This window comes from Eriocheir sinensis, chromosome 52 (assembly GCF_024679095.1).
Source record: "Eriocheir sinensis breed Jianghai 21 chromosome 52, ASM2467909v1, whole genome shotgun sequence".
NCBI lineage: Eukaryota > Metazoa > Arthropoda > Malacostraca > Decapoda > Varunidae > Eriocheir > Eriocheir sinensis.
This window is the reverse complement of record NC_066560.1, coordinates 6,310,043-6,332,542: the sequence shown is the minus strand read 5'-3', so window position 1 is coordinate 6,332,542 and position 22,500 is coordinate 6,310,043. Positions and strand designations below refer to the sequence as shown.

Sequence of the window (22,500 nt, the reverse complement as noted above, 5' to 3'; positions counted from 1 at the left end):
GGGACCTTATCTGAAGTGACCTAAACTGACCTAACCTAACCTCACCTAAACATAACCTAACTTTACCTGATCTCACCTGACCAAATCTGAACTGACTTTACCTAACCTAAATATTAACAAACCTAACATGACCTTATATGAACTGACCTAAATTGACCTAACCTCACTTGGACCTCACTTAACCAAACGTGACCTTAAATTAACTGACCTAAATTAACCTAACCTCACTTTGAGCTCACCTAATCAAACGCTACGATCTCTGAACTGACCTGAACTGACCTAATCTCACTTAATCATTACCTAGCTAACGTGACCTGACCTGAATTGAACTTAACTGACCTAACCTCACATGAACCTCACCTAATGAAACATGACGTAATCTGGACTGACCTGAACTGACCTAACCCCAACTAAACCTCACCTAACCTAACGCAGCCTAATCTGAACTGACCTGAATTGACCTGACCTCATCTAAACATTACCGAACCTTATCTGACCTAATTTGGACTGACCTGAACTGACCTAACCCCAACTAACACTCACCTAACCTAACGCAGCCTAATCTGAACTGACCTGAATTGACCTGACCTCACCTAAACATTACTGAACCTTATCTGACCTAATCTGAACTAACCTAAGTTGATCTAACCACGCAGAAACCTCACCTAACCTTATTGGACATAATCTGAACTTAACTGTCGTGGTGCTAAAATGATCGATACATTCATAAAGGGTCGACAAAGAAGGGTTAGGTTGGATAGATAGGAAGGTTAGGTTGTATTAGGTTTATAGATGCCTTGTATAGACCAACCGTCCTCCTGCAGACTCCTTACGTTCTTATGTTCCTACCAACTCACCTTGACTGGTCAGGTTCCTCAGCACCCTCACCATCAGGTCCACCTTCTGTCGCGTAGTCTCAAAGCGCTCCATCTCCACGGCAATCCTGCGGACAGGTGAACAGGTGAACAAGTGGACAGGTGAACAGGTGAACAAGTGGACAGGTGAACAGGTGAACAAATGGACAGGTGGAGAGGTAAACAGGTAGACAGGTGAAGCGAACAGGTGGGATGGACAGGTAAGGGGATGGTTAGAGATGGAGAGAAGGATAGAAGAAAGAGCGGAGAGATGAGACAAGAAGGGTGGAGATGTGGAATTGAACGATGGAGGGTTCGATAGCCAGATAAAGAAGAAGCGGGTGAGAAGGTAGATGATAATGAGGTTGACCGGTAGAGAGGTGGAACTGAACGAGGTATTAAGTGGAAGGTAGAACAGGAACAAGGGTAAAGAGAGAGAGAGAGAGAGAGAGAGAGAGAGAGAGAGAGAGAGAGAGAGAGAGAGAGAGAGAGAGAGAGAGAGAGAGAGAGAGAGAGAGAGAGAAGAGGCAGAGATACAAACTAGACCAATACACTGATTGCTATAAGGTTTAGGAGGCAAAATGAGAGCAAAATAAATAAGAGAGGAAGAGAAGTGGATGAATATATTGGCTGACAGATGGATGACATACACGGATGGATGCAAACACAGAGAAAATGAGCAATCGCAAAACACACACACACACACACACACACACACACACACACACACACACACACACACACACACACACACACACACACACACACACACACACACACACATGTAATTAAGAAAGAGGGTCGCGAGCATCGAAAAAATATATGGAAAATAAAACAAAAGCGACACAATTTTTCAATATTTCTAAACAGTGAACCTTTAAACGTGTGTGTGTGTGTGTGTGTGTGTGTGTGTGTGTGTGTGTGTGTGTGTGTAAAGGAAGCCCACACACACGAGTGAATCTGTCCCCTTCATTTCACCTGTCCATCAACCTTCCTTACCTATGTCACCTGAGTAAAAGAATCAATCGCCCGTGAAACACCTGAATATAAAAGAATCATTCACCTATAGAACACAAAACAAAGGAACGAATAACCTGAAGAAACACTAAAATAAATGAACATACATCTCACAAACACCAGTAAATGCACCTTTCTCACCTGTGTAAAAGAACCAATCACCTGTAATACAAATTCCTTAAATGAATAAAACAAAAATAAATGGACTTATCACCTCAATAAACACTATCACCTCACAAACACCTGAAAACATACCTCCACAACTGCCTAAAGGAATCAACTACCTGTGTAAATGAATCCCTTACCTGTACAAATGATTATCTCACCTATAGAACACAAAAAAACAAAGGAATCAATCATATAAAACCCACTAACATAAATGAACATCTCACACACCTCCCAAACACCTGTAAACATGCCTCCCCACACCTGCCTAAAGGAACCAAACACCTGTACAAATGAATCTCTCACCTATAGAACACAAAAACAAAGGAAGCAATCACCTCAAAGCACCACAAACGTAAACAAACACCTCACACGCACCTCCCAAACACCTGTAAACATGGTTCCACACACCTGCCTATAGGAACCAAACACCTGTACAATTGAATCTCTCACCTATAGAACACACACATACACAAAAACAAAGGAATCAATCACCTCAAAGCACCACTAACGTAAATAAACACCACAAGCACTTCCCAAACACCTGTAAACATACCCCCATACATCTGCCTAAAGGAACCTAACACTTGTACAAACCTATAGAAGAACAAAACATTGAAATTAACTAACCACCAAAGAAACACTAACCTAAATGAACACCACACACCTGTAAATGCACCTCCAAACACCTGTCAAGGAACCATTCACCTGTACAAATGAATCACCTACAGAAGAACAAAACATTGAAATTAACTAACCACGAAAAAAACACAAACCTAAATGAACACCACACACCTGTAAATGCATCTCCAAACACGTCTAAGGGAACCGGTCACTCTCCTCCCCCCCTGGACCACCGTTTCCATATTATCATACTCAGAGCATAGTATTTACCGGATTTTGACGCCTAACTATTGCCAAAAAACATCAGGAATTAACTATTTTAACGATATATATAAATTAATCTAGTTATTGGGGCCCAGGAGACACTTTTGGGGTTGGAAGTCGGAAATATAAGAGGCTGAGTACGACAGTCTGGCACCGTTGCCCTCGACCCACCTGTAGAAGGGCTGAGCGGCGCAGGAGGTCCCGAGGCTCCCCGAGGACAGATGCGACACATTCCTCAGCACCTCATCCCACGCCCGCCCCGCCGCCTCGTTATCCTGCAGGAGGGGAAGCAGCAGGAGGAGGAGAGAGAGGAGATTATTAGTAGGAGCAAGAATACACGAAAAGGAATAAAGAAAGAGAAGGAAGTGGAAAGAGAAGACGAAACAAGAAGAGGAGGAGGTGGAGGAAAAGGGAGAGAAAAAAGAGGAGGAGGAGGAGGAGGAGGAGGAGGAGAAATACACGAAGAGGAATATGGAAAGAGAAGGACGTGGGAAGAGAAGACGAAGGAGAGGAGGAGGTGGAGGAAGAGGAAAAAAAGGAGGAGGAGGAGGAGGAGGAGAGAGGGGAGATTAATGGTAGGAGAAAGAAATACACGAAAAGGAATAAGGAAAGAGAAGGACGTGGGAAGAGAAGACGAAGGAGAGAAGACGAAACAAGAAGAGGAGGAGGTGGAGGAAGAGGAAGAGGAAAAAGAGGAGGAGGAGGAGGAGGAGGAGGAAGTGAAAGTAGGAGAAACATACATATAAAATCGAAGAAGTAAAGAAGTAAAGAAGGAGGAAAGGAGAGGAAAGAATAAGGGAGGAGGAGGAGGAGGAGGAGGAGGAGGAGGAGGTGGAAGAAAAAAGAAGGAGGAGAGTGAAGTTAAGAGCAAGGAACACGAGAATAAAAATAAAAGTTAAAAAGGTGTTAAAAAAAATAACAAGAGGAAAGAGGAGGAGGAAGAAGAGGAGGAAGAGGAGGAGGAGGAGGAGGAGGAAGAAAATAAGGAGAAGGAGAATGAAGGTAAGAACAGCAAATATATAAGGAGGAAGAAATAAAGGAGGAAAGAAAAGGAGTTAGAGAAATATAAGGACAAGGAAGAGGAGAGGAGAGGAGAGAAGAGATAAAATGAGAGGAGGGGAAGAAGAGAGGAGAAGGAGGAGGAGGAGGAGGAGGAAGAAGAGGTTAATGGTAATAATCCGGGCATCAAATATTCACATTTATTCAAAAACTTATGGAGGAAAATATGAACTAGAAAGAGGAGGAGGAGGAGGAGGAGGAGGAGGAGGAGGAGGAAGAAGAGACCTAGAGAAATGAGGCCGAGAAAGAAATTTGGAAGAAAGGAAGAGGAAATGACAGCTATAGAAGAGGAGGAGGAGGAGGAGGAGGAGGAGGAGGAAGAGGAGGAGAAGAGCAACAGGTGCTTCAAGACGTGACGTATTTTCAGCCTAAATTATTTTTTTTCTCCGTCACCTTAGGAAGAAAACATGAGACACTTTCCTCCTCCTCCTCCTCCTCCTCCTCCTCCTCCTCCTCCTCTTCCTCTTCTTCCTCCTCCTCCTCTTCCCTCTAACATAACATCCTCTTCTTATCATTACTTCTTTTATTTCATTATCTACCTCCTCCTCTTCCTCCTTCCTTATCACACTCGTCCTCCTCCTCCTCCTCCTCCTCCTCCTCTACATTCTTCAATATTCTTCTCATTCACTGTCTCTCACCTCCCCTCCTAAACCCTATATTAAACTATCTCTCTCTCTCTCATATTTCTTATTTTTTCAATACGTGTTATTTTTACTGGAAACTTCCCTCTCCTCCTCCTCCTCCTCCTCCTCCTCCTCCTCCTCCTCCTCCTCGATCTTTCCTGTCAACACCAAGTTATATTTATTTTCTCCCAAGGCTTAAAACTCCCTTCTTTCCCATTTACATGTTGAGCAAATGTTTTTCCTCCTCCTCCTCCTCCTCCTCCTCCTCCTCCTCCCTTTGTTCCTCGTTTTTCTTCCCTCTCTTTCGTCCTTTATCAAGTTTTCTTCTATTTCCGTGTTCTGCTTTTTGGGAGTGTGTGTGTGTGTGTTTGTGTGTGTGTGTGTGTGTGTGTGTGTGTGTGTGTGTGTGTGTGTGTTCTTATCTAATTGTATTTTCACAGGATTGAGTCAAGCGCGTTTTGTCCCGTCCTCTGACATCAATTCATCACACTTTTCTTTAAAACTATGAACACTTTTGACACACACAACTTCTTCCTGTAGCGCGTTCCATTAATCTATCGCTCTTTCCGGGAAACTGTACTTTTCAACATATTTCTTTAGCCTTTTCTTGTATAGCTTTTTACTGTGTCCACTTAAGGATGATTGACTAGGTATTGCGTGTGTGTGTGTGTGTGTGTGTGTGTGTGTGTGTGTGTGTGTGTGTGTGTGTGTGTGTGTGTGTGTGTGTGTGTGTGTGTGTGTGTACCTCCTTACCCTTCGTCTTTCCTCCCTACCTTGTATAATTAATCATTTTCTGCTACATTGAGCTCACTAACTATTCCTTCCCTCCTCCTCCTCCTCCTCCTCCTCCTTCTCCTCCTCCTCCTCTTATTCTGTTCCTCTTCCTCTTACTTCTCTTAATTGTCTCCTTTCCTTTCTCATTCTTCCCTTTCTCTTTTGTGTGTGTTTGTTGTTCCTCTCTTCCTTCTTTTCTTTATGCGTATTACACCTATTTGTATTTCTCTTCGTCTTCCTCCTTCTCTTCTTCCTCCTCCTCTTCCTCTTCCTCCCCCTCCTCCTCCTTCGCCTCCTCCCTTTACTTCTCCTTAAGGCCGAGACTGTAATCATAACACACACACACTCACAAACAAACACAACTCTCTCTCTCTCTCTCTCTCTCTCTCTCTCTCTCTCTCTCTCTCTCTCTCTCTCTCTCTCTCTCTCTCTCTCTCTCTCTCTCCTCTAAGTCGCTTATTTAATTCATTTTTTCTTTCTTATATTTTCCTTTTTCTTTTTTTCATTTGATAATATATTTTACTCTTTTCACTCCCTTCATTATTCTCCTTTCTTCCTTCTCCCCTTCATTATTTTCTTCCTTTTTCCTTCCTTTCTTCCTTTCTTCCATCCATCCTTACTTCCTTCTTTCTTTCATTTCTTCCTTTCTTCCTTCCTTCCTTTCTTTCTTTCTTCCTCTTCCTTTCCTTCCTTTCCTTCCTTCTTTCTTCCTCCTTCCTTCCTTTCCTTCCTTCCTTTCCGTCCTTCCTTTCTTCCTTCCTCCCTTCCTTCCTTCTTTCCTTCCCTCTTTCCTTTCTCCTTTCCTTCCTTTCTTTCTTCCTTCCTCCCTTCCTTCCTTTTTCCCTTCCTTCTTTCCTTTCTCCCTTTCTTCCTTCCTTCCTTCCTTCCTTCCTTCCTTTCTTTCTTTCTTCCTTCCTTCCTTCCTTCCTTCCTTCCTTCCTTTCTTTCTTCCTTTCTCCCTTCCTTCCTTCCTTCCTTCCTTTCTTACTTCCATCCTCCCTTCCTTCCTTTTTCCATTCCTTCTTTCCTTCTTTCCTTTCTCCCTTTCTTCCTTCCTTCCAACCCATCTTCCTATTTACTTCCCTTCCTCCCTTCCTCTCTCCCTATCACTTCTCTGTCTTTATCTTTCTTCTTCTTTATCTCTCCCTTTTAGCCTTCCCTTTCCCTCTCCCTCCTTCCTCTCCCTCTCTCTCCCTCCCTTTCCCGTCCTAAACCATTCTCCTCCATCTCTCTCCCTATCTACCCTTTTGCTCCCCGACCTATCGCCCCTCATTTTTCTCCCCTCTATCTCTCCCTTCTAACTCTTCTCTTTTCTCTTCTCCTTCCCTCTCCCCTCTCCCCTGTCTAGTCCTCCTCTCCCATTCCTTTTCCTTCCAATCATCCCTCTTCTGTTCCCTTCTCTTTTCTCTTTTCCTTTCCTCTCCTCTCTCCCCTGTCTAGTCCTACATACCCATTCTTTTCCTCTCCTATCCTTCCTTTCCTGTTCCCTTTCTTTTCTCTTCTCCTTCCTTCTCCTCCCTTTCCATTCCTTTCCTCTCCTCCTCCTCCTCCCTTTCCGGTTCCCTTCTCTTTTCTCTCTTCCTTCCCTCTCCTCCTTTTCCATTCCTTTCCTCTCCTCCTCCTCCTCCCTTTCCTGTTCCCTTCTCTTTTCTCTCTTCCTTCCCTCTCCTCCTTTTCCATTCCTTTCCTCTCCCATCCTCCCTTTCCTGTTCCATCTCCCGCCCTTCCCTATCCCACCCCCTCCCATTCTCCCCTTTCCCCTCCCACCTTATCACTTTCTTCCTTCACTCCCCTTTCCCTTCTTCCCTTTCTCCCCTTCCTACCACCCTCCCCTTTCCCCTCCCAACATCCCCTTTCCCTCTTTCCTAAATCCTCCTCCTCTTCCCCTCCCACTCTCCCCTTTCTTGTCCCACGCTCCCCTCTCCCTTTTCCCTTCCCATGGCTTATCTTCCCTCTTCCCTTTCTCCCCTTCCTACCACCCTACCCTTTCCCCTCCTACCATCCCTTTTCTCCTCCCACTCTCCCCTCTCCCTTTCCCCTTCCCTACTCCTATTCCTTCCTCTCCCCTTTCTCCCTTCCCCGCTCTTTCCTCTCTCCCCTTTCTCCCTCCCCCGCTCTTTCCTCCTACCACCCCATTCTACCCCTTTCCCCCACACTTACCACAGCAGGAGAGGGTGTGGCCGCCCGTGCCCAGGTCAGCAGCAGTGCCACGCCCCACGCCCACGCTTGACCACGCCCACCACACAGCATGCTCCACGTTCATTGGTCCTGCGGGGGGAGAAGAGCAGCCAATCAGCGACCAGAACGGGGAAAAACATTGCATAAGGAAGGAAAACAGAGAGGAGTAGATGGATGATTAGGGAGGGGAAGAGAGAATGGGATAAAAGAACAAGAGAATAAAGAGAACAGAACGGGAAAAAAACATTGCATAAAGGAGGAAAACAGAGAGGAGTAGATGGATAAATAGGGAGGGGAAGAGAGAACAGAAAATGGGATGTAAGAACAAGATAAAATAGAGAATATGAAGCGGACAGAACGGGGATAAACAGTGAATAAGGGAGGAAAACAGAGAGGAGTAGATGGGTAAATAGGGAGAGGAAGAGAAAACGGTTAAATATGGGAAGAAAACATGGAAAAAAATGCCCGAATCAAAGAAGGCGGCTAATTCAGGACAAAAACAGAGAGAAAACAGGACGGGGAAAAACAGTGTATAAGGGAGGAAAACAGGGACAAAAACAGGACGGGGAAAAACAGTATATAAGGGAGGAAAACAGGAACAAAAACAGGACGGGGAAAAACAGTGTATAAGGGAGGAAAACAGGGACAAAAACAGGACGGGGGAAAACAGTGTATAAGGGAGGAAAACAGGGAAAAAAACAGGACGGGGAAAAACAGTATATAAGGGAGGAAAACAGGGAGAAAAACAGGACGGGGAAAAACAGTGTATTAAGGAAGGAAAACAGGGAGAAAAACAGGACGGGGAAAAACAGTATATAAGGGAGGAAAACAGGGAGAAAAACAGGACGGGGAAAAACAGTATATAAGGGAGGAAAACAGGGAGAAAAACAGGACGGGGAAAAACAGTATATAAGGGAGGAAAACAGGGACAAAAACAGGACGGGGAAAAACAGTGTATAAGGGAGGAAAACAGGGAGAAAAACAGGACGGGGAAAACAGTATATAAGGGAGGAAAACGGGGAGAAAAACAGGACGGGGAAAAACAGTATATAAGGGAGGAAAACAGGGACAAAAACAGGACGGGGAAAACAGTATATAAGGGAGGAAAAAGGGACAAAACAGGACGGGAAAAACAGTATATAAGGGAGGAAAACAGGGACAAAACAGGACGGGGAAATAGTGTATAAGGGAGGAAAACAGGGAGAAAACAGGACGGGGAAAAACAGTATATAAGGGAGGAAAACAGGGAGAAAAACAGGACGGGGAAAAACAGTGTATAAGGGAGGAAAACAGGGAGAAAAACAGGACGGGGAAAAACAGTGTATAAGGGAGGAAAACAGGGAGAAAAACAGGACGGGGAAAAACAGTGTATAAGGGAGGAAAACAGGGAGAAAACAGGACGGGAAAACAGTGTATAAGGGAGGAAAACAGGGAGAAAAACAGGACGGGGAAAAACAGTATATAAGGGAGGAAAACAGGGAGAAAAACAGGACGGGGAAAAACAGTATATAAGGGAGGAAAACAGGGAGAAAAACAGGACGGGGTAAATCAGTATAAGGAGGAAAACAGGGAGAAAAACAGGACGGGGAAAAACAGTGTATAAGGGAGGAAAACAGGGAGAAAAACAGGACGGGGAAAAACAGTGTATAAGGGAGGAAAACAGGGAGAAAAACAGGACGGGGAAAAACAGTATATAAGGGAGGAAAACAGGGACAAAAACAGGACGGGGAAAACAGTATATAAGGGAGGAAAACGGGGAGAAAAACAGGACGGGGAAAAACAGTATATAAGGGAGGAAAACAGGGAGAAAAACAGGACGGGGAAAAACAGTATATAAGGGAGGAAAACAGGGAGAAAAACAGTATATAAGGGAGGAAAACAGGAAGAAAAACGGGACGGGAAAAACAGTATATAAGGGAGGAAAACAGGGAGAAAAACAGGACGGGGAAAAACAGTATATAAGGGAGGAAAACAGGGAGAAAAACAGGACGGGGAAAAACAGTATATAAGGGAGGAAAACAGGGACAAAAAAAACGGGAAAAAACAAATTATAAGGGAGGAAAACAGGGAGAAAAACAGATGGCTGAGTAAGGAGGGGAAGAGAGAACAGTTAACGGGGAGGAAAAACATGGAAGAAAAATAACCAAATCAGAGAAAGGAGGACAAATATAGAGAGAACAACAGCCAATTTGAGAGGAAAACAGAAAAAAACAGCCAACCAAAAACATAGAAAAAAATATCGGAAAAAACAGGAAAAAACAGAAAAAAGGAGGAAAACAAAGAAAAAAATAGCCAAATCAACGAAAGGAGGACAAATATAGAGAGAACAACAGCCAATTTGGGAGGAAAACAGGAAAAAAAACAGCCAATCAAGAACATACAAAAAAATATCGGAAAAAACAGGAAAAAACAGAAAAAAAGGAGGAAAACAAATCAAAAAATAGCCAAATCAAAGAAAGGAGGACAAATATAGAGAGAACAACAGCCAATTTGGGAGGAAAACAGGAAAAAAACAGCCAATCAGAAACATAGAAAAAAATATCGGAAAAAACAGAAAAAAACAGCCAACCAAAAGCATAGAAAAAAATATCGGAAAAAACAGAAACAAAAAGAGCCAAAATCAGTCCCATTTCCTTATGCAAGAGTTAACAGGTGTATATATTCTTTCATCCCTTCCACTGTCAGTCTATCTCGTGTTTTTGTTTGTTTGTTTGTTTGTTTGTTTGTATGTTTTTTTAACCTTCCTACGACTTAAACTTTCTTTCATATGTAATGTTTTTTTTTCATTAATTTTGTACGACCAGCAAGTTTAGAAGCGTCGATTTCTTTCTTTTACTCTTTCTTTCTTTTTTCTTTCTTCTCTCTTTATTTTTCTTGTTTCTCTCTTTCTTTTTAATTCTTTTCTTCCCTTCCTTCCTTCCTTCCTTTCCTCATTCTTTCTTTCTCTCCTTTCCTTTTCCTTCTTTCTTTCTTTCTCCCTTTCTGCCTTCCTTCCTTCCTTCGTTCTTTGTTTCCTTCTTTCTTTTTTCCTTTCTTTCTTTCTTTCTCTTTTTTTCTTCCTTTCTTTCTTTCTTTCTTTCTTTTCTTTTTTTACTGATTGATTTCGTTATTATTTTATTTGTTTATTTATCCTTCCCTAACCTTGTCTTTATCTCCCCTTCAATATATGACAAATTCGATTATCATAACTCTCTCTCTCTCTCTCTCTCTCTCTCTCTCTCTCTCTCTCTTCATCTTCCTCCTCCTCCTCCTTTGCCATTTTTAATCCTCTTTCCTCCTTCCTTTGCCTTCCTTTGAGCCTCTTTCCTCCTCCTTTCCCTCCTCTTCCTCCTCTTCCCTCCACCTCTCCTTCATCTTCTCTTTCTTCCTTCCCTCCCTTCCCTTCAATTATCATCCTTTTATTTCTCTTCCAATTCTTTGAAGGGGAAAAAAATTATAAAAAGGGAGAGAGAGAGAGGGAAAAGAAGGGAGAGAACTAGAGGGAGAAAGAGGAGAGAGAGAGAGAGAGAGAGAGAGAAAGAGAGGAGGAGAGGGAGAGAGAGGAAAGAGAGAGAGAGAGAGAGAGAGAGAGAGAGAGAGAGAGAGAGAGAGAGAGAGAGAGAGAGAGAGAGATAGAGAGAGAGAGAGAGAGAGAGAGAGAGAGAGAGAGAGAGAGAGAGAGAGAGAGCAGGCGTGAAGAGTTAAAAAAATATAAGGCAAATGAAATAACAGTTGAGGGGAAGGAAAGAAAAAGATGAGGGAGGAGGAGGAGGGGGAAGGGGGAGGGAGGGAAAGGGGAATGAGAGAGAAGAAAACGAAGGGATGTGAGGGAAACTGAGAGAGAGAGAGAGAGAGAGAGAGAGAGAGAGAGAGAGAGAGAGAGAGAGAGAGAGAGAGAGAGAGAGAGAGAGAGAGAGAGAGAGAGAGAGAGAGAGAGAGAGAGAGAGAGAGAGAGAGAGAGAGAGAGAGAGTAACCATGGCAACTGACGCTGACGTATTGCAGACTGCTCATCAGAAGGGAAGAAGAGGAAGAAGAGGAGGAGGAGGAGGAGGAGGAGATGATGGTGGTGAGGATGATTGTGTCAGTGATTGTTGTGGCGATGGTGTTTGTGTTGATGATGGAAGAAGAAGAAGAAGAAGAACAAATACAAGAACAAGAACAAGAACAAGAAGAACAAGAAGAACAAGAACAAGAACAAGAAAAAAAGAAGAAAACGAAGAAGAACAAGAAGAAGAACAAGAAGAACAAGAACAAAAAACAAAAACAAGTCGAAAAATAACAAGAAAAAACAATAAAACAACAAAGAAGAAAATAAAAACAGAAACACAAAAAAAATAAGACGAAGAAGAATATGAAGAAGAACAAAAACAAGAGATTGAAAAAAAAAAAAGAGAACCAGAAGCAGAACCAAAAGAAGAAGCAGACGAAAGAGAAGCAGGAGGAGGAGGAGGAGGAGGAGGAGGAGGAGGAGGAGGAGGAGGATCAGGCGTGAGAGGGTAAGATGGAAGAGGGAATGAAAGGCGAGGATTGAGAGAGAGAAAGGAAGACTGAGTGAGCGAAGGGAGGGAGAGATCAGAGATGGATGGACGGACAGGAGGAGGAGGAGGAGGAGGAGGAGGAGGAGGAGGAGTGGGATAAGACAAGACGATGAAAGACGAGTGTAAAAGATCTTGTAAGGAAACTAGGGGAAGAGAGAGGAGGAGGAGGAGGAGGAGGAGGAGGAGGAGGAGGAGGAGGAGGATAAGAAGAGGAGGCAAGGAAGTGATTAGGAGGAAGCGAAGTGAAGGAGGGAAAGGAAGAGAAAAGAACACGAGAAAATAACGAAAAAGGAGAAACAAAAGAAGAAAGCAGAAAATTCAAAATAAGAGAAGGAGAAAGAGAGGAGAGGAGAGGAGAGGAGGAGGAGGAGGAGGAGGAGGAGGAGGAGGAGGAGAAAAAAAAGAGGAAGAAGGGGAGGAGGAGGAGGAGGAGGAGGAGGAGGAGGAGGAAGGGAATCGCATAGAGGAAGAAGGGAGTAATTGGAGAGTAGGACACAGGAGGAGGAGGAGGAGGAGGAGGAGGAGGAGGAGGAGGAGGAGGAAGAGGAGGAAGGGCATTGCATGGAGAGGAAGAAGGGAGTAATTGGAGAGTAGGACAGAGGGCGAGATGGAGGAGGAGGAGAAGGAGGAGGAGGAGGAGGAGGAGGAGGAGGAGGGAGGAAAGAAAATGAAGTATTGGAGAGAGAAAATATAGTGAAGGAAACACACACACACACACACACACACACACACACACACACACACACACACACACACACACACACACACATACCATACGAGACTCATGCATGACCTTTACTCTTAGAATGACCCTTGACCTCTCTCTCTCTCTCTCTCTCTCTCTCTCTCTCTCTCTCTCTCTCTCTCTCACCTCTGACCTTAACTGAAGTAAAAAAAAAAAAATTGTAAGGCCGAGCGAAAAATTTAAAATTCTTCTAATCGTGTACAGGGAGAGATTACAGAAGGGAGGGAGGGAGAGGAAGGGAGAGGAAGGGAGAGGAAAGAGGAAGGGACAAAGGAAGGAAGGGAGAGGGAGGGAGAGAGGGCAAGAGAGGGAGAGAGAGAGAGAGGATGGGAGGCTGGGGAGAGGAAGGGAGAGGGGAAGGGAGAGAGGGAGAGAGAAGGAGAGAGGGCGAGAACTGAAGAGAAGGGAAGGAAGGAGAAAGTAAAGGAGATGAAGGTGAAAGGAGAGAGAGAGAGAGAGAGAGAGAGAGAGAGAGAGAGAGAGAGAGATAGAGAGAGAGAGAGAGAGAGAGAGAGAGAGAGAGAGAGAGAGAGAGAGAGAGAGAGAGAGAGAGAGAGAGAGAGAGAGAGAGAGAGAACTAAACAAATAAAGGAACAGATTTGTTTTAAAGAAGAAAGGAAGGAAAGAAGGAAGGAGGAGGAATAGAATGAGGAGGAGGAGGAGGAGGAGGAGGAGGAGGAGGAGGAAATAAGGGAAGAGGTGAGGGAGGGATCAACATTTACCTGCCTCCAAACCTCTTCCTCCTCCTCCTCTTCTTCCTCCTCCTCCTCCTCCTCTCGGTATGCGGGTGAAGTGTTTTTACGTCAGGGAACTAGACGCCCCTACCTTACATTGTCTCAGGTCACCCTTGGACAAGGTGTAATACCTGATCTGTCTCCCGTGCCAGGGTCACAGTGAAGCCTCTGGGCAGCAGCAGTGGTGGATTAGATTGCACTACAGACAGAGGATCTCTTTATGAGACAATGGCTGAAGTTCCAGGGCCCTAGTTATTTAGGCCTGCGGTGTAGAGGAGTGTGGCGACCTCTACACTAAACAGCCTCCCTGGGAACCAGTTGTCGGTGTGAGCTCCCCGTCCCTCCCCTCTATCGACGGTACTCCCATCCCTATTCTGCATAACAGCTGGTTCTTGTTCTTTTCTCCTGAAAGAGATGTCTTCCGTGGGCCATTTGAGGTTGTACCTCCCGGCTTCTAGGTGGAGTTTCTGAGGGTTTTTCTTATACTCAAGGAATATTTCAGCTTTTTGGTCTCTCAGGAAGGGCGTCTGATACTCTCTAGAGTTGGTGGAGAACACCTGGTGACAGGTGCCACTGGCCAGGCCTCGCAAGGGTCGCGGAGTTGTGTTAGACGATTCGGAAAGTGGGAACGAATTGCTGGTTCCTCTCCTCCCTTGCCAGCTTTGCTCTGGGTGACTACGCCGGCCCCGTTCTATGGGATAAAACTTCGAGGACAATAGCTGAAAAGCACCGGGTTGAGAAAGTCTCTCTCGTGACCGAGGCTCAGGACAAGCGATTGGTCTTTGAGGCGTTTTCAAGACCTTGTGAGAGCGAATTACGAGTGTTGGAGGCACCTAACACAGCAGTAACTAATTTCCATGCGCATTCTTTATCCAATTCAATATATGGTCACACACTAAGTAATTTCGAGAGCACTTCTTGACATTTGCCCAAATTGTGACCCTGCATCAATTTCTTACAATGCCTTCGACGCTCCGTAAGTGTGACGTCTGTTCCGGACGATTTGCAGCTCAGTACTGCCAGCTGAGTAAAACTTGTCGCCTCTGTATTCAAATATTAAGACTTACGCAGGCTGTGACCGAATGGAAAAACAAACACCATGATCTTGAAAAGAAGTTTGAAGCCCTTCAGGAATTTGTTGCTAGCAATGTGGCAGTGACTCCACCATCGATGGTGGAGAGGCCCTCCACCGAGACTGTGCCCCCTCTAAACGACCCTCCTGCTTCACGGGAGGACGAGTTACCTGCCTCACAGGTTACCCTAACTCCCAGCCTGCTTCACTGACTAACCCCCAGTCTGCCTCACAGGCTAACCCCCAGCCTGCCTCACAGGCAAACTCCTAGCATGCCTCACAAGCTAACTCCCAGCCTGCCTCAATGGCTAGCTCTCAGCCTGCCTCACAGGCTAGCTCTCAGCCTGCCTCACAGGCTAACTCCCAGCCTGCCTCACAGGCCAACTCCCAGCCTGCCCCACATAACGCTTCTCTTCCTGCTTCACAGGATGACGGGTTCCAACCTGTAAGGAATGGAGCCAAACCGAAGCAGGCAACGAAACATTTACTGACCCCCACTACCTTCAATAGGTTCCAGATGCTGGCAGACACCATGGAGGATGGGTCTGAGACTCCCCTGGATGGGGACTCCATGGTGCGTGGCCAGCTGGTTGAGTTCTGTGGTCGTTCATCAAACGTCGTTTATCACCTCCTCCTCCTCCTCCTCGTTTCTTCCATTTTTATTTTGCTTGTCCCTCCTCTCCCTTCCTCCTCCTCCTCCTCCTCCTCCTCCTCCTTTGCTGGCTTCCTCCTCTCTTCTCTCTCTCTTTACGTTAACCTTGAGGTAATTCAGACGTTCCTCCTCCTCCTCCTCCTTCTCCTCTTCCTCCTCCTCTTCCTAACAACATACTTTAGCCTTAACCATTACCACACGCGCGTGCACAACACACACACACACACACACACACACACACACACACACACACACACACACACACACACACACACCTGATTATATATATATATATATATATATATATATATATATATATATATATATATATATAGAGAGAGAGAGAGAGAGAGAGAGAGAGAGAGAGAGAGAGAGAGAGAGAGAGAGAGAGAGAGAGAGAGAGAGAGAGAGAGAGAGAGAGAGAGAGAGAGAGAGAGAGAGAGAGAGAGAGAGAGAGAGAGAGAGAGAGAGAGAGAGCATCACCCCCTTCCCCCTCCCCCCTCCAAAACAACCCCCTATTCCCCCTTTTTTCCCCTTAAATTCCAACACAAAATCATGCTTCGCTATTGGCTTCTAGGGCACACGGATTCTTGGCTCCTATTGGCCGGCGATTATCTAGGAGGCAACGCGTGATTGGCCGGATTAGCGCGACCTTGAACGTGATTGGCCGAGGATGAAAGCCGCGCCGTGAAAGCCACCAATCAGAGGCCGTATGGGTGAAAGGCGCCGACCAATGGGAGAGAAGGATTTAAGGGATGAGGGAGAGAGGGGGAGGAAGGGATGGGAGGAAGAGAAAGAAGAAAGAGGATTGATGGTGTAGGAGGAAGCAGGGAGAGAAGAAAGAATAAGAATAGAGTCGGAGAGGGGAAGGAAGGGATGAGAGGAAGAGAAAGAAGAAAGAGGATTGATGGTGAAGGAGGAAGCAAGGAGAGAAGAGAGAATAAGAATAGAGACGGAGAAGGAGGAGAGGGAACGAAGAGAGTGAGAGAGAATGGGAATGAAGGAAGAAAGGAGGAAGGGGGGGAGAGGAAAGATGGAAAAAGGGGAAAAAAAAGAGTAAAGAAGGAGAATAAGGATATTAAGTGATAAGGAAAAGAGAGGAAGAAGGAGAGGAAGGAGAGAGGTGGGGAAGAAGGGAGACAAAAGGAGGGAGGGAGGGAGAAGGAAGGAGAAGAAAGGAAGATGACGTCTGGAAGGATGGAGGTAAAGATGGAGGTAAAGAGGAAAAAAATGAGGAAAAATCTGATGGCAAAAGTTGGAGGAAAGAAGAGAGAGAGAGAGAGAGAGAGAGAGAGAGAGAGAGAGAGAGAGAGAGAGAGAGAGAGAGAGAGAGAGAGAGAGAGAGAGAGAGAGAGAGAGAGAGAGAGAGAGAGAGAGAGAGAGAGAGAGAGAGAGAGAGAGAGAGAGAGAGAGAAAGGATGGTAAGGAAGGGAGGGAGGGAAGAAAGGGAGATGGAAATGGGAGGTAAGTAAAGAAGGAAAAGAAAACAGGAATAAAAAGTGATAAGTAAAACAAGGTAAGCCTTCTTGATGGGGCCTGATTGTCGGCACCAGCCCGTTATGACGCAGGCAAGTGTTTATAGTGGAGCCATCTTGCTTGACTCATGCTGCCCCCGAATCTCATCTTTGATCCTCACTTTAGAGAGAGAGAGAGAGAGAAAGTCCAGGTTGATTGGTGGTCTTCAGGATAGCTTGTGGGTAGTCTGTGCCCACTCGGCGGTGACTGGAAAAACTCGTGAACTCGTAGAAGCGGCGCCGGCACGCTAACCACTCAGCCACCGCTTCCGCATATAGAGAGAGAAGAAATATGAAGGAAGGGAGAGAGAGGGAAGGATGAGAAGTTAAAAGGAAGGGAGAGAAGAAGATTAAGAGGAAGGGAGACTGAAAGGACAAGGTGAAAAAGATAAGGAGAAAAAGAAAAGTGAGAGAAAGGGAGGAAATGGAGGAAGAGGGATAATAGGAGGAAAGAAGGGAGAGAGAGAGAGAGAGAGAGAGAGAGAGAGAGAGAGAGAGAGAGTAAACTAATAAAAGCGTTCACAGAATCCCTAAGTGCTGGAGGTAAGAGCATTCTCTCTCTCTCTCTATAATCAGGTCATGTCCACATTGTTTGCTTAATCCTTGACTGGCTAAGAGGTGTGTGTGTGTGTGTGTGTGTGTGTGTGTGTGTGTGTGTGTGTGTGTGTGTGTGTGTGTGTGTGTGTGTGTGTGTGTGTGTGTGTGTGTGTGTGTGTGTGTGTGTGTGTGTGTGTGCACGTGCTTAATCCCTCGTTATTTACCTGAGTCTATCCTTTTATCTATCTATCTGCCTATCTATCTATCTATCTATCTATCTATCTATCTATCTATCTATCAATCAATCTATCAATGTACATATAAATTCATGCTACAATTCATGAAAGCTGTTTATTCGTTTAAACCCATACGTCTCTCTCTCTCTCTCTCTCTCTCTCTCTCTCTCTCTCTCTCTCTCAATTTCAAACTCGTTTTAAATTATATTCCACAGAGTCAGAGGAAACAACAGTCTGCAAATCCGGATAGAGAGAGAGAGAGAGAGAGAGAGAGAGAGAGAGAGAGAGAGAGAGAGAGAGAGAGAGAGAGAGAGAGAGAGAGAGAGAGAGAGAGAGAGAGAGAGAGAGAGAGAGAGAGAGAGAGAGAGAGAGTAAAATCGTACAAAAGCTGCTTGAACAAAAAGTGAGAAAATTGGAAAGATACAACCCATTTAGTGCCCAAGAAGTCTCTCTCTCTCTCTCTCTCTGTTTACCTGTTTCAAAGCCCATCTGTTTGACGTTTAATATATTTCCTGCACTGTTTACCTGTCTGTCTGCCTCTCTGTCTTTCTGTTTGTCAGTCTATCTCTGTCTATCCTCTCATCTATCTGTTTGTGTATTTATCTATTTACTCTTACTACTACTACTACTACTACTACTACTACAACTACTGCTACTGAGAGAGAGAGAGAGAGAGAGAGAGAGAGAGAGAGAGAGAGAGAGAGAGAGAGAGAGAGAGAGAGAGAGAGAGAGAGAGAGAGAGAGAGAGAGAGAGAGAGAGAGAGAGAGAGAGAGAGAGAGAGAGAGAGAGAGAGAGAGAGAGAGAGAGAGAGAGAGACAAAGCTTAGGGAACCGTAAAAGTCATTATTTGAAGCTTAATTGCAAGGTAACTTTTCCCACCTACCTGCTTTTTTTTGTACTTCGCCTCGGATCTCAAGTTAATGAAGAAATCTAAGAGGCAGAGAGAGAGAGAGAGAGAGAGAGAGAGAGAGAGAGAGAGAGAGAGAGAGAGAGAGAGAGAGAGAGAGAGAGAGAGAGAGAGAGAGAGAGAGAGAGAGAGAGAGAGAGAGAGAGAGAGAGAATGAGAGGAGGGGGGGGATAGGATCTCTCTCTCTCTCTCTCCCCCGACGTACACACACACACACACACACACACACACACACACACACACACACACACACACACATGGAAATCAGTAAGAAGAAAAGAATAGTATTAATAACAAGACAAGATAAAAACAACGTAGGAAGGAAGGAAGGAAGAAAACACTAAAGTAAACACGAATATTGACAGAGAAAATAAACAAGACTGGAGACAAGGAAAAAAAAAGAAAAAAAAAGAGGTGAGGGGGTCAAGCGGGTCGAACAAACACAGACACAAACAGACAGACAAACAGGAAGACAAACAGTTAAGGAGAAAATGAGAAAAAAAGAGACAAACAAAAAAGAAACGGGTAAAAAAAATGTTAGGTTTATAGATACAGTTCCGTGGCACAGTGGTCAGCGCGCTCGACTCACAACCAAGGGATCCGGGGTTCGACTCCAGGCCAGATGGACAGACAGACAGGCTGAGTGACAAGAGACGGAAGGGGAGGTAAGGAAGGAAAAAATGTGAGGAAAAATCTGATGGCAAAAGTTGGAGGAAAGGAGGAAGAGAGGGAGAGAGAGAGAGAGAGAGAGAGAGAGAGAGAGAGAGAGAGAGAGAGAGAGAGAGAGAGAGAGAGAGAGAGAGAGAGAGAGAGAGAGAGAGAGAGAGAGAGAGAGAGCGAGAGAGAGAGAGAGAGAGAGAGAGCGAGAGAGAGAGAGAGAGAGAGAGAGAGAGAGAGAGAGAGAGAGAGAGAGAGAGAGAGAGAGAGAGAGAGAGAGAGAGAGAGAGAGAGAGAGAGAGAGAGGAAAAAATCACACAAAAGCCTCAACATCAATCATATCCGACGACACATTTTCTCTCTCTCTCTCTCTCCTCAATACCCTATACACGTTCGCAACAATAGACTCCTTGAAGATGAATCCCTTATCGATGGCTTCTCTTCTCTCCCTTATTGCTCCTATCATTATTATTATTATTATTATTATTATTATTATTATTATTATTATTATTATTATTATTATTATTATTATTATTATTATTATTATTATTATTAGAAAATGATGTGGCCGAAAGATAGGATGAAAGAAGAAGTATTATTAGAGGAAGAGAAGGAGGAGGCGGAGGAAGAAGAAGAGGAGGAGGAGGAGGAGGAGGAGGAGGAAGAGAAGGAGGAAGGGAAGGAAAGGGTGGAGAGCTCAAGCCTTTGTTACTGTCTTTATGGAGAGATAAATCAAGTTCTCTCTCTCTCTCTCTCTGTGTGTGTGTGTGTGTGTGTGTGTGTGTGTGTGTGTGTGTGTGTGTGTGTCTGTGTGTCTGTATATCATTCTGTATGTTTGCCTGTCTGACACTCACACACTCACACACACACACACACACTCACACACACACACACACAACCCCCCCCCTCCCCCCTTCCCTCCCCTCCCAACGCCCCCCCACACACACGCTATCCAATCCCTTAATATCTTGATCCCCGTCTTTTCGCTTTACTCCTAATCGGTTTCAGGCGTAATCTGGTAGTTTTCTGATGGTCTATATTTAGCGTCGGGATAATCACTTGGTCTCCCTTACGTTAGAAGACAAAAAAACGAAGACGAAAAGAACACGAACGTAATCTACACTTTTTAAGGCATTTTCCCATTCAGCTGTCTCAACGTCCCGCTTCCATTCCAAACTCCGAGGGAAATTCTAGCCCAATATGATTTTAAAAGTAGCCCAATGGAGTGAAGTATATACAGCCTGTCTTCTCTTTGCTTCTCTTGTCTTCTCTTATCTTCACTCCAGCTTCTTATTTTTTATTCTCTTCTCTCTTGTTTTTCTTCTTCTTTCTCCTCTTTTCATTTATCTTCTCGTTTTTTCCTGTTCCCTTATTCTCTTCTCTTCTTTTTCTTCTTCTTTCTCTTCTTCTTTTCATTTATCTTCTTTTCTCGTTTTTTCCTGTTCCCTTATTCTCTTCGCTATCTTTTTCTTCTTTCTTTTCTTCTTTTCATTTATCTTCTCTTCTCTTTTTCCTGTTCCCTTATTCTCTTCTCTATCTTTTTCTTTTTTCTCTTCTTCTTTTCATTTATCTTCTCTTCTCGTGTTTCCTGTTTCCTTATTCTCTTCTCTACCTTTTTCTTCTTTCTCTTCTTCTTTTCATTTATCTTCTCTTCTCCTTTTCCTGTTCCCTTATTCTCTTTTCTATCTTTTTCTTCTTTCTTTTCTTCTTTTCATTTATCTTCTCTTCTCTTTTTCCTGTTCCCTTATTCTCTTCTCTATCTTTTTCTTCTTTCTTTTCTTCTTTTCATTTATCTTCTCGTTTTTTCCTGTTCCCTTATTCTCTTCTCTATCTTTTTCTTCTTTCTCTTCTTCTTTTCATTTATCTTCTCTTCTCGTTTTTTCCTGTTTCCTTATTCTCTTCTCTATCTTTTTCTTCTTTCTCTTCTTCTTTTCATTTATCTTCTCGTTTTTTCCTGTTCCCTTATTCTCTTCTCTATCTTTTTTTCTTCTTTCTCTTCTTCTTTTCATTTATCTTCTCGTTTTTTCCTGTTCCCTTATTCTCTTCTCTATCTTTTTCTTCTTTCTCTTCTTCTTTTCATTTATCTTCTTTTCTCGTCTTTCCTGTTCCCTTATTCTCTTCTCTATCTTTTTTTCTTCTTTCTCTTCTTCTTTTCATTTATCTTCCCTTCTCTTTTTCCTGTTCCCTTATTGTCTTCTCTCTTCTTTTTCTTCTTCTTTCTTTTCTTCTTTTGATTTATCTTCCCTTCTCGTTTTTTCCTGTTTCCTTATTCTCTTTTCTATCTTTTTCTTCTTTCTCTTCTTCTTTTCATTTATCTTCTCTTCTCGTGTTTCCTGTTCCCTTATTATCTTCTCTATCTTTTTCTTCTTTCTCTTCTTCTTTTCATTTATCTTCTCTTCTCGTTTTTTCCTGTTCCCTTATTCTCTTCTCTCTTCTTTTTCTTATTCTTTCTCTTCTTCTTTTCATTTATCTTCTCTTCTCGTTTTTTCCTGTTCCCTTATTCTCTTCTCTATCTTTTTCTTCTTTCTCTTCTTCTTTCCATTTATCTTCTCGTTTTTCCTGTTCCCTTATTCTCTTCTCTATCTTTTTCTTCTTTCTCTTCTTCTTTCCATTTATCTTCTCTTCTCGTTTTTTCCTGTTTCCTTATTCTCTTCTCTCTTCTTTTTCTTCTTCTTTCTTTTCTTCTTTTCATTTATCTTCTCTTCTCGTGTTTCCTGTTCCCTTATTCTCTCATTTTCTCTTCCCTTTTCTCCTCCTATCTTATACTTCCTCAATTCCTTATGTTCTTCCTTCTTCTCCTTCCTCCCTTATCTTTATCTCTTATATTATCTTAGTACCTCATATTGTCTTCTCATCCCTTCCCTTTCCTTCCTTCCTTCCATTCCCTTCCTTCATACCTGCCGGCCTCTTCTTCCTCCTCCTCCTCCTCCTCCTCCTCCTCCTCCTCCTCCTCCTTCCTTAAACTGTTTCCCCTCTGCTGAACGCCTCATCACCTTCCACTTAACCACCAAACCTTCTTCTTCCTCCTCCTCTTCCTCCTCCTCCTCTTCCTCCTCTTCTTCATCTTCCTCCTCTTCCTTATCCTTGACCTTATATTTCTTCTATTTTTAAGCAGTTTCCTTCTTCTATTCCCTCCCAGTTACATAAGCAGTTCCTCCTTCTTCTCCTCCTCCTCCTCCTCCTCCTCCTCCTTCCACTCCTCTTTTTTCCTGCCTTCACTTTTTCATCTCCATTCCATCACCAGCTCTTTTCCGTGCTCGTAATCCTCCTCCTCCTCCTCCTCCTCCTCCTCCTCCTCCTCCTCCCTCGTCGGCATAACTTCCTCTCGTAAAAACAGAAAGGGGCAGAAAGTGAGGGAAAAGAAGGATAT

At 44.0% G+C, this 22,500-nt stretch overlaps 1 protein-coding gene across 10 annotated transcripts in view; it reads right to left on the bottom strand.

Annotated features, from left to right (window-relative positions):
- The window catches only part of LOC126982978 (probable G-protein coupled receptor CG31760), a 158,247-nt gene that overhangs the window by 64,540 nt on the left and 71,207 nt on the right, over positions 1 to 22,500 (bottom strand). For all 10 annotated transcript variants that reach the window (XM_050835356.1, XM_050835350.1, XM_050835355.1 and 7 more), the window contains 3 exons: positions 7,541 to 7,648; positions 3,096 to 3,199; positions 858 to 943 (listed from right to left, as the gene is read on the bottom strand). In XM_050835356.1, coding sequence (XP_050691313.1) covers positions 858 to 943; positions 3,096 to 3,199; positions 7,541 to 7,630 — 280 coding nt within the window. In that variant the 5' untranslated portion in view covers positions 7,631 to 7,648. The remainder of the gene's footprint in view (positions 1 to 857; positions 944 to 3,095; positions 3,200 to 7,540; positions 7,649 to 22,500) is intronic.